Raw genomic sequence first — 11,500 nt, 5'->3', positions numbered from 1 at the left:
AAAGAAAGCATCGTTATATACATATTATTTAATCAAATTTTTAAAAGAACTAACGATGATGCTCTTAAAAGTTTGTGAAAATAAGTGGAATTATGTATGAATGAGCTATTTTTGACACATTTTTTTTTTTTTTTTTTTTATCTTTTAAATGAAAAAAATTACCATTCAAATTAAAGGAAAAGCGAGAAAGGACAAAATTGCAAACTCCAATATGAAATTGCACGTTAATGCGTATACGTTATCTCGCACATGATACATTGCTTAACAATTATTTTTGTTATTAATATTAAAATCATATTTCGAGCGTTTTATATTGAATCAAAGGCCTATGCAATGCTATTTTATTCCTATTTAGATTTTAAAAGTTTGTTTGAGGCAAATAGAAATTTATTAAAATAAAAATATTAAAATATCCTTAATCTTGTTAATAATGCAGTGACATACATTTTAAGCTAAAAATATAACAGTGGCTCGATAAATTATAGAAGTATAATGCAATTGGTAGCCAATATTATTAAAGAGGAGGTTTTGAACTACATTAAGAGTATCTTAACGCGTGTTCAGGTATTATCTTTATCCATAAAGAGAAACGACGAAAACCTTTAGTTCCTTGTATGGATATTACCTTGTAGTAATCGGAATACTTTTGTGACCAGACGGAAAGATACACACACACACTGTTCTAATTTTTGTTAATTTTTAAACGATCTTCCGTATATTATGTGTACTATGTGTTTTCTATTGATATACATATTTTAAAATAAACATTTCAAACAGAAGCGATTGTTTTTTCTTACCTTCTCTAAAATTTCGAATTTATTTTCAAAATAATGAAACGTTAAATATCTTTGGTAAGATTAAATGTATTTATATTTCTTTAATTGATATAATATAACGCCATTGAGTACAAATTAAATATTGAAACAAAAATATATTGAGTCTAAGCAACTAAACAAAAATAATACAATTTTATAACCAAATTGTGAGCTATTATTTTTGGATTTCAAACTTAATCAATTGTTGATTTGGCCATTACAAAATATCATAATATTATCGATATTTTAAATTAATATTTAATTACTTAATGATAAACTTTAATAGCTAAGGTTACATTTTTTAACAATTGACATGAAATACAAATCTTATATGTCAAAATAATGAAATAGTATTTAAAGCAATGCTTAAGAGTAAATAATTAAAGTTTTAATAATTGGAATACTTTGAATGAGGAGTTATCATTCTATAACTGGATGAATTTGAACTTGAAGAAGAAGCGGTAAAATATCCTGCTGATCTTGGGACTTTAGTTGACGTTGGTACTCTAAATACTTCGTCATTTCTTGTTGAATTGACCATATGATTTTTAAGATAGTGACCACGCGGATGATTATCATGACATTTGTAATTATTTATTTGATTTGGTGGAGTTTCATATCGAGACCTATTAAAAATAAAATTTATTATTCATTAAAGAGCCTAGCTAATTTAATTACAAATTTGAAATAACTTTTTTTGTAAGGTAAAATATGGGTAATAGTGCAAGTAGGCTTATAACGCCTAATTTTTAAATATTTTTAAATAATAACACTCACATAGGATGACTAGTTGTAGACATTGATTTATTATTTTCTTTTTGTATCATAGCTACTGTCATTTTCAATTTACTGTATTTTTGATAAACTTTCTTCAAATTTTCAGCACTAACCCAATATGCTTCTTTCAAACTTTGATATTTATTATCCTATAGAAAATTATTAAATATGAAAAAATAATAAATTTTAAAGATTAAAAAAAAATTAACAATTATTAATAATAATAATCAATAAGCCATTTGACTATTACAATTTACAAATAAAATTCATTATAAAGTGAATAAAAACATTATATACAGACATATATGTATGTTTATTAAGTATTTATATATATATATATATATATATATATATATATATATATATATATATATATATATATATATTCATATTAATACTTAATAAACTTACATTTATGTCTGCTCTTTTTAAGCAAAGAGATAACTGAGATTCTTGAAATTGTTCTGCTTGAACAACTTTTTCAAGCAAATCAGCAGGTCGCGTAAAGTAATGAGATATTTGAGGACTCAGTGGCTCTTTTAAAGGAAGTGAAATAGTGCCCGCAACGCCACATTGATGACATCTTTCTTCGGCTTTACATAACAAACTTTTATAATAATGGTCATAAAAATATTCTAAAAATTATTACCTTTTATGATGCACTTGTCACAATAAACATGACCGCATTGAGTTAAATGGAACTGCGATTGTTTTGCTTCGACTTTAAGCCAACAAGAGTTACAGCGCATCCACTCCATATTTTATGATTTGACTGTGGAGGGAAAATGTGTTTATTATGATAGAATTCCACGAAAAATAAGCGTTCAAACCAAAATTCATTCTTATCAGAATCTTTTTACCAGAGCGAAATAAATCAGAGAGAAAATCATAATACTCTATGTATTACAAACAAATTTTTTTGCAAAGTGAAGAATATACGGCACTAAATATGCATAAGCCACAATCAAAAATTTTTTTACAATATATACTGAATCGGTAGTCGGTAAAAATTATTCTCATGTATTATATATAAATTATCAATGTTACCAACCTTCTTTATACTTTTGTATTTCTGTTTATTCTCGTATTGTGCCTTGTAGTGTACTAAAAATTCACTTAGATAAAAGTTTTCTGGTAGTAAGTAACTAAAATCGTAAAAAATCGTAATTAAAATTGTTTTCTGTTAATATGAATGAAGAAAGTAGTGAAATTGTAAAAAAAAAAAAAAATGATTTGAAATTTCCCCCAAGATCTTATATCCAGACGAAGATCAAAACTCGAATTGGAATTTTATGGTAAAAATGAATCTCATATTAAAAGAAAATGTTATTTTATCCCTAAAAATGCCTATTAAATATTCATTTTCAAATCACTAAATAATTCAGTAAGTTTTAAATTAAATTATAGATTGATGTATACTTCCATGCAATGTTCTATGCTAATTGTTAGGTAATATTAAATTAAAAATTATTAAAAAATTATAAGCGATTCCAACGAATTTACATATATAAATTGATAAAACTGTATAAATGTTTATAACATATTATAAATTGTACACAGAAAATATATATAATTTATAGTACATATTATAAATATAAAAAAAAATTTAAATTCCTCGTTTTAACCGTTTATGGTTTTGAATATTTTCTTATTTATGTATTATCCAAACAATAAAAATATAAGTTTCGATCATGACATGTATATCAAGGACATGTATATCGACATCTGTATAAGTATAAAAATTTATTAAAATCGTTTTCAAAAAATACTGATTGAGAATGAGTAAATAACGAAGTTAGTGAGTACAATTAATTTTTTGAAAGTATATTTATAACTAAAATAATTATATTAGACTAATATTTCTATATATCTTTATGAATATGCATATAATTTTATAATTCTATTGTATAATATTGTAATAGTTATTAAGTACATTTTTTAGAAAAACCATATTCAAACAATTTATTTATTTTAACAACTATTTGCATAAAGCACATGAAACGAATTATGTTTTTGTGTGGCCTTAGTTGGAGTTTAGACAGATTTCTCCCTCAACCTTTCAAAAAATTTTATCTTTTAGATCTAGAGTTCATGAAATTGAAATATTTCTTAATACTGGATAAAAAAAGTTGCACAGCGAAAAAATTCCTGGCTAAAATTAGCTTTTCAACCATCAATACAGAAGTTGGAAATAAAATAATATATAATCAAAATGTTCTCTTTATTTTGTGCAGTGTAATTTTAACGGTAAAAAGTTTTTAAACGTCATCGAATTATTAGCAGAATAATTGATTTAGTTCTTAATTTCGTTCTAATAATTAAATCATAATAATTACTTCTACATTTTTAATTTAATATACAAATAAGCTACAAGTTACACACACGCGCGCGCGAGCGCGCGCACGCACGCACTTATTGAAGTTCTTGAATTGTATTTATTCAAATTATTCAAAATGTACCTATCATAGATAAATTCAAGATTAAAGTTAGTAATAGATTAAATAATGTTTTTCGTCGGCCTTACGTTCGACAAAACATTCATATAATACGATAAATAACTTATTAGTTTTTAATATATGTACATATGCAGTATATATATTTTTCACCCACGCGCACCCAATGCTCAATATAGGTTGGCAGTTAAAAAATATCAAAATATTGTATTAAATTGTTTTGAAAGACAAGAAAATTGTTTTTTTCTTTTGTCGATATTTTTGATAATATAATACAGCGTTATGATTACTTAAATAACTTAATGTAAGGATAAAATTCTAATGGACGTTCAATTCGTAATCGAAGAGTGTCTAAATATTCCGACGCGCACTAAAAAGATAATGGTCCTGAGGACACAGGAAGGGGAAAAGTTTAACATGAGACAGCGGCATTGGCACGAAATATGCAGGAGAAAAGGCGAAAATAGTTCAAATTTGCGATTGAGCATGAGCAGTGTCGGGGGCTAAGTCGATTGCAAAAATAGTTGCAAAGAACAAGCGTGAGAGTAAATTGTATAAAGAAATGGAAAGGGAAAAAGAGGTAGAACGACGACGAAATGGTGTAACTGGTACGCGAAAGAATCCAGATGTTACTTACACGAAATTGTCTCTTTATTGCTCATTTGAATATAATTAATTGCATATAGTTTTTCTCTTGTGTAACCGAAGAAAAGAATAAAGAAAATTCATTAAATTTAAACGGCACCGGTCAAAGAGTCACGGACGCTCAAACCCTCGTCCGCTTTAACTCTTTATTATGTTTTTTTATATCTCAATAATCAGTTGAATTGTTTACCTGTCCCAGATCATTCGACACTTATGCTGGCGATTGATGATCTTATATGCGCGTACTGAAGATCTAAAATTTGAAAGCACTAGAAAATATAATCAAAGCTCCGAGCATCCAAGTGCATTTAGTATTTTTAAGTGACCGTTGGGTGAGTGTGAGGTGAGGCTGGTAAGATCGGCTACGAAGTATCGCACTATATACTTGATCCGTTAATCATTAATACTTCTATCTTATGAGAAATTATTAAATAAAGATAAGAGGAATTTTCACGTTCTGATTTAATTCGATTCGGCCTGAAAATATTTAAGAAAGCTAGCAAATCGTTAAAAGACTGTTCAAAATTAAATTTATTTACTATTTAATAAAAATAATTATAGAAACTTTCACACCAAAATGTACTTCAATTTATTCTGTTTACTCTTTATTGATTTATTGTTTTTGTTATACTGATAAATAATAGCCGTGCTAACGTATAACAATCGTATACTACATTTGACATTCGACATTTGTACAGATCTGTATAAATAAAATAACAATGTACAGAAATATTGTTTTAGTGATTCTAATATACTAATCGTAATTAACAATTTTGTTAATATAATAATGAAATTAAGTTCATTTAACTAAATTTTGGTAATATACATATTTGTTAGATGGTGATGGTTTACATCTGACATATATTAGGCCAAGACAAAATAGCATATCCCTGCGTTATTCTCGAAGATGTGTTACATAACTGAGCAATTTTATAAATATTTTTATGTTACTTGATAAATTAAAGTATTAAAAAAATACACCAATAAACATATATGTGATGTAGTATTTATAAGATTTAATAATGAAAAAAATTATTGGGTGCCTCTAGTTTCCTAGCAACGTAATCCTAAAACACATTTTGGTACAAAATGGCGTAGAACGCTTTTAGGGCGAAAACTTGTCGGTTAAATTAACAATATTAAAGTTTAAGTGATAGATGTTATCTTTTATATTTTTGGAATGGAAAATACAAAATTCAAATATCTAATTTCTCAACTCTATAAGGACTATTTTCCTATCATTGTAGCATTTTTGAAAAATCAATATGGTTGGAAGAGCATTTTCTGTTAAAGTAGACCTAGATCTTCATGCTGTAAGACTCCATCTAAATGAATTCAAATAAATAGTAAATAGTATAAAAATACTTATCTCATTTAAGGTCTCTTGTCCAGGGGTATGGCTCTGTCCAGTTGGAAAAGTTTCTGTACAAATTAATATCTTTGATTCATGCACATCTACTCCCAAATTGACGTCTGTATTTCCTCTTTTGTATCACAACAAGTTGATATTTAAAAAAGTATTTACTGGTGTAACAACATTAGCGGAGCTACAAAAAAAATTATCCGAAGAATATATTTCTGTTGAGCTAATCCAATGGTCTACACTGAACAAAAATATTTGTTTAGCAACATTTGAAGCAAATTTAGTTGATGTATTGTATCCGGTACCTTGTTTTAAGGGTTTGTTAGCTGGAGTTGATATAGACTTACTTATGGAGCCCACAAAATTTTTTCCAGTAATAACAACTATTTAAGAAAATCTTTAATTTTATAATTTAATATTATTAAGTTACATTATTCTATAGGGTATTTTGTCTCCTAAACTTGAAATATCAACAAGAACTACAATAGAAGAGTTTTCAGATGTTGATTCTTCTGCTGTAGAAGCTCATATTATTAATCCAAAAACCATTAATTCTATGGTATATAATAAGATAAGTAGTCGCATTATATACACATTTTTAAGTAGATAAATATTTTATTTTTAGAATCCGTTCTGTGTTCATAAAAAGAAAGCTTTGCTCTCTAACAGACAACTTATTAGACAAAAGAAAGTATGCCATACTGGTCAGGAGAAAGTCAATACTTATGTGTGTCGACTGTACGTTAATATAAATATCATTACATATGTTTATTCGTATAAAGAGTTTCTTTTTGGAATAATGACTATTTCTTTCACAGTTGTCGACGTCTGCAAAATAATACAAAAGTTGACCATAATTGTAATCCTCCCACTCAATTGCATTCGACAGATAAATGTTATCTCTCATCCGCACAAAAAAGGCATACTTGTAAGTCCTTAACGAATAATTCACAAAAATCCCATGAAAATGATAATGTTTGTAATGATGTTCATGTGCTTGAAAACTGTCCAATTTGTCTCAAATATCAATGTTATTTTTCTAAAAAGAAGCCTAAATCTGATAATCAATCAAATTCATGTAATGTAGTAGTACATAAAAAACCGTACAATAAGTACATAGAAAATAGAACAAAATTTACAAATGAATTTAATTGTGATCATACTCATGAAAATTGCGATAAAAAAGTATCAAAACTATCAAATACAATACACTCTCTTCATTTAGAAAAAGGTAGAACAAATAATGAAGATATAAATCATCACTGTTGTGCTTCAGAAATATGTAAAAATAGTTCTAATTGTCAGTCGTACAGGGCACCTACAATAAAAGATGATTCGACTATGTCAATGTAAGTTCATTGACTCACTATTAGGTATAGCGATTAATAATTTTATTTAATTTAAACATTATTTCAGTTTACTTGCAAAAATAAAGCAATTAGAAAAAACCAAAGAAAAATTGAATTACGCTGATTGCGCAGACAGGTAATATCAAAGGAATAGAAAATTATATAAATATTTATGTATATGGCATTTATATGAAAATCAAAGTAATCAATTTATTCTATTTTTAGAGATTCGTGTTATACTACATCAAATAATAATAATGAAAGTAATGAAGTACGAAAAGGGTATTATAAAAATTTAGAAAAATTTTATAAAAAAATGTATAAACAAGCAAAACAGCGAGCACACGATTTAGATGAATCATGAATTTATCTTCTGTTTTATGGAGAGTTACTTGTTACATTAGCTGATTAATTATTTAATTACTTCAACATTAGGCATTTTATTATTTTTTAAAAAGTTGCCTTTTTACTTGATTTTACATGATTATATAATTCAATGAAAAAAGGATGTGTACAAAAATGTCATTTAATAATAAATTGGAAATCATTGTATACAATAAGTTTAAAAGTTAATTGAAATATTATATTTACATTGATATTTACAAAATAGAATATTTTATAATTACGTATTGAATTCTAGTCAATAAGATTAACTACAGTTTAATCAGATGTACAATGGTATTTTAATTAACTGTTTAAGCTAATTAAATTTTAAATATCGAATTATAATTATAAATTTTTTTTAACTAAATTTATTAATTTCGTGTACTCTTGTACATATTACTTTTACTATACAACGTTGAATTTGTGAAATAAAGTATTCTAAAACTTTTGAAAATAATGAACCTGTTTTCCACGTTTATAAGCTCGACTTCCGGAGATTCGCATTCCACGTAATGTAACAGATTTCGATAAAAGAGGTGGATTCCGTAAATAAATTCCACGACCTTCTGGTGTCCACGCCCTCATGTTAACTTCGTAATCTGTATTTGCAGTTATTGCTATCCAGCCTTAAAAACACAATCGCTTATCATTATTATTTAATTTTTTCTTATATAATTATAAACGACTTACCAGCATTAGATAATACAACATCTGATGCAGACGTGGATTCTCCGATACCAATTGTTTTAAAATCTTTGGATTTTAATTCAGGCCACATTTTTAATCTATTGGGATTACTATCTGGTACAACAAATGCTTCTGTTTGTAATAATTCATTATAAACAAGTTCTGCATCCTTGACTTTACAGATTGTTATTGGCAAATTATTACTTGCAAATATTGTGCATCTAAAAATAATTAATAATATGTAGATATAAATATATATAGTTATACTACAATGAGTTTTCGAGAATTTAAAGCTTTTAAATGTTATTAATCACCTTATAAAACCAGGTACACTTAAAATATCTAATCTCCCTAATCCACCTATAAAGATCGTTTCTTCGGGCCAAATACAAAATGTCTTTGGAGATATAATTCTATTAGGTAGTGTATTAAAAAGCTCGTTTGTTGTTAAAAATTGTAAAATTTGATCTGGTTGGTTGACCCCAGGAGTATCATAGCACCAACGGCTAAATTGATAATCTTTTGATGTCTCGTCTAGTCCAATTTTATTTTTATTATTTAAATAAATAATATCACCATCTGGTTCGTTCTCTAGAGCTTTTCCAAAATCATAATTTCTTTTGAAAGTATGATTTATACGATCTACAAGCAGTTTAGTTGATAAATTGTAAGTAAATAAAAATAATTCAATTAAAGGAGAATGCAAAGCTGTATACTCTGAAGTGTAGCTAATTCAATATTTTTTGTTCTTCTAAATTCTTGATTTCTTAGATAAGCTTCTGCATGATTATATTTCTTTTCGTTCTGTAATCTTTTTAATCTCAAATATAGTCTCCATGAAGCAGGTTTTAAAATTGGAAATTTCAACATATTTAATGTTGTGCCTGGCCATTGAGAAGTTGTCGCACGTTGTACTATGTCTACAGCTTGTGATTTACAAAAATCAGACTGCAGAAGAGTATTGAAGAGGGTTGATTTTCCCGAATTTGTACAACCAATTAAATATACGTCACCTAAAATTATAAAAATTAAAAATCTGTTGTTAAGCCTGTTGTTTATTTTCTATTTATTAATTTATATAAGAACTGTAACTGTAATAAATCAATTTATATTTAATATAACTAAGCAATTAATATTTTTTTTAATAATAACCTAATAATATAACTAAAATAATTTATAATTACTTTTATATTTCCATAAACTATGTAATTTATTTATTAAGTTTTCTACACCATATCCACTCTTTGCTGATATTAGAGCAATATGTTTAATATTTATTTTATTTACTCCAGTTTTAATTAATGATTCGGTCAAGCAGTCCGTTACGTTCTCTAAAAAATATGGAGAATCCGTTGGCAATAAATCTACCTTATTACCCACAATGATAACAGACCGTTTTTTGCCTAAAAGTAATGGTAAATGTGGCCAAATACTACATGGAAAGTCGGTAAGATCTATTAACAATAATATCCAAGCTTTTGGATTATCATTTATTTGCTCTAATAATTTTGGATATTCGTCTGCAGAGACTCTGACATCTAAGCATGTATCATAATATTTCATAAAATGGCATCTCTGGCAAATAATGGATTGTAAATCAGAGTTACTTTTATTTAAAAACAATTCCGAAGGCAAGTAGCCTGGAAGTGCAACATCTTTACAATGTAATAATGAACCACAACCACCGCAAGGAATGGAGCTTACTTCGGTATCTACATCTGGAGTTCCATATATTACATCCCCTAAGTCTTCCTCCAATATATCGTCATAAAATTCATAATCAGTCATCCAATTTTTCGACACTTTTGAGAAATCATCTTCTAATCGTATTCTGAATTTACTATCCATAATTTCATTATTAATAACCTCACTTGACTTTGAATATTCTAAATACTTTTCATATAAAATCCTATATTTTTCATTTATTTCTGGCATTACATCGTTGCTTATATGATTAAACTTTTCATATTGAGGCACTTTTTTATATTTATCAATGGCTGCATATGGCATGTTAATTGGCTTTGCATCTTGTTCCAATTCGTCTTTCTCATCCAAGCTACAATTTTCAGACTGTACATATATTTTTTCTTGATCATTATCTAAATATTTCAAAGCAATACTTAATGGCTTATTATTTAAATTTAATTCCCTTTTTTCATATTCAAATTTCTGTTTTAATTTTACTTTTATTTCTATATTTTTCTTGTATCCTAATTTCAATCTTTTACTCTCAATATAATCACTATATAATAATTTGTCTTTTAATTTTCTAACTTTAAGATCTAATAAGTCATCTAAATCAGTTGTCTTCAATTTAACCATTTCATCAATAACATAATAGTTTCTAATACATAACTTATATACATTCTTTATACGAGATAATTTTAGATAACAATGCTGCATTTTTAAATTATATTCGTTTCTTTACTGGCACATGAAAAGAATCTAAACAAAAAATTTTTAATTTTAGGTATTACAAAATACAACAATTAAATACATTTTTTATTAATATGAGAATCTTAAATGGAAACTTTTCTTATTCAATAAAATACTATTATATTAGAAAGCACATGGTGTTTCGGTTATAATATTACTTTATCAAATGCAAAGCAAGTGTTAAATATATACTTAGGCCAATTATTTTTGTAGTAAACTGTATGTTTCATGTATTTGCATTATATTAAATGCATGTGAATTCACTAGTATATTTAGGAAAATTGCTATTATAATGCTAATGTGATTATTCAAGTGATTACTACTTTATTGATTTTAAAAACATTCTTCTCTAATTTATGTTACCGCTAAATGAGGTTATGTTACACACATGCACTTCTTTCTACATATTATGTTCTATATTTCATAGATTAAGTATACATTCGGATTTTCAAATTCAAGTTCAGTGTATCTTGGCATTAAATAATAATAAAACTGTAATGGTTATATACTACATTGATATGCACATATATATATAATTTTTTTTTTTTATAAATACTATATATTTAATGGCTATATACTCAATGATAATTA

The 11,500-nt window shown here is 26.5% G+C and overlaps 3 protein-coding genes across 3 annotated transcripts; 1 reads left to right on the top strand and 2 right to left on the bottom strand.

Annotated features, from left to right (window-relative positions):
* Nucleotides 1-1,588: 1,588 nt before the first annotated feature.
* On the bottom strand, nt 1,589-2,723 carry LOC105360024 (RING finger protein 212B). Its single transcript, XM_011496796.1, has 4 exons — nt 2,644-2,723; nt 2,242-2,364; nt 2,004-2,185; nt 1,589-1,741 (listed from the first exon to the last, which is right to left on the bottom strand). The coding sequence occupies exons 2-4, from the start codon at nt 2,348-2,350 to the stop codon at nt 1,589-1,591; spliced, it is 444 nt and encodes a 147-aa protein (XP_011495098.1). The 5' UTR covers nt 2,351-2,364; nt 2,644-2,723.
* Nucleotides 2,724-5,793: 3,070 nt separating this feature from the next.
* LOC105359790 (uncharacterized) lies at nt 5,794-7,833 on the top strand. The gene is made up of 7 exons (XM_011496479.1): nt 5,794-6,003; nt 6,070-6,426; nt 6,496-6,612; nt 6,679-6,791; nt 6,872-7,402; nt 7,470-7,538; nt 7,628-7,833. Exons 1-7 carry the CDS (start codon nt 5,956-5,958, stop codon nt 7,764-7,766), a joined length of 1,374 nt encoding a protein of 457 aa, XP_011494781.1. The 5' UTR covers nt 5,794-5,955; the 3' UTR covers nt 7,767-7,833.
* A 329-nt stretch (nt 7,834-8,162) lies between these two features.
* Nucleotides 8,163-10,912, bottom strand: LOC105359789 (nitric oxide-associated protein 1). The gene is made up of 5 exons (XM_011496478.1): nt 9,658-10,912; nt 9,190-9,486; nt 8,788-9,115; nt 8,477-8,694; nt 8,163-8,412 (listed from the first exon to the last, which is right to left on the bottom strand). The coding sequence occupies exons 1-5, from the start codon at nt 10,874-10,876 to the stop codon at nt 8,225-8,227; spliced, it is 2,250 nt and encodes a 749-aa protein (XP_011494780.1). The 5' UTR covers nt 10,877-10,912; the 3' UTR covers nt 8,163-8,224.
* Between the last annotated feature and the right edge of the window lie 588 nt (nt 10,913-11,500).

This window comes from Ceratosolen solmsi, unplaced genomic scaffold (genome assembly GCF_000503995.2).
Source record: "Ceratosolen solmsi marchali unplaced genomic scaffold, CerSol_1.0 scaffold29, whole genome shotgun sequence".
NCBI classification, from domain to species: Eukaryota; Metazoa; Arthropoda; class Insecta; order Hymenoptera; family Agaonidae; genus Ceratosolen; species Ceratosolen solmsi.
Note: the sequence above shows the minus strand (reverse complement) of the source record. Positions and strands in the feature narration are given on the sequence as shown.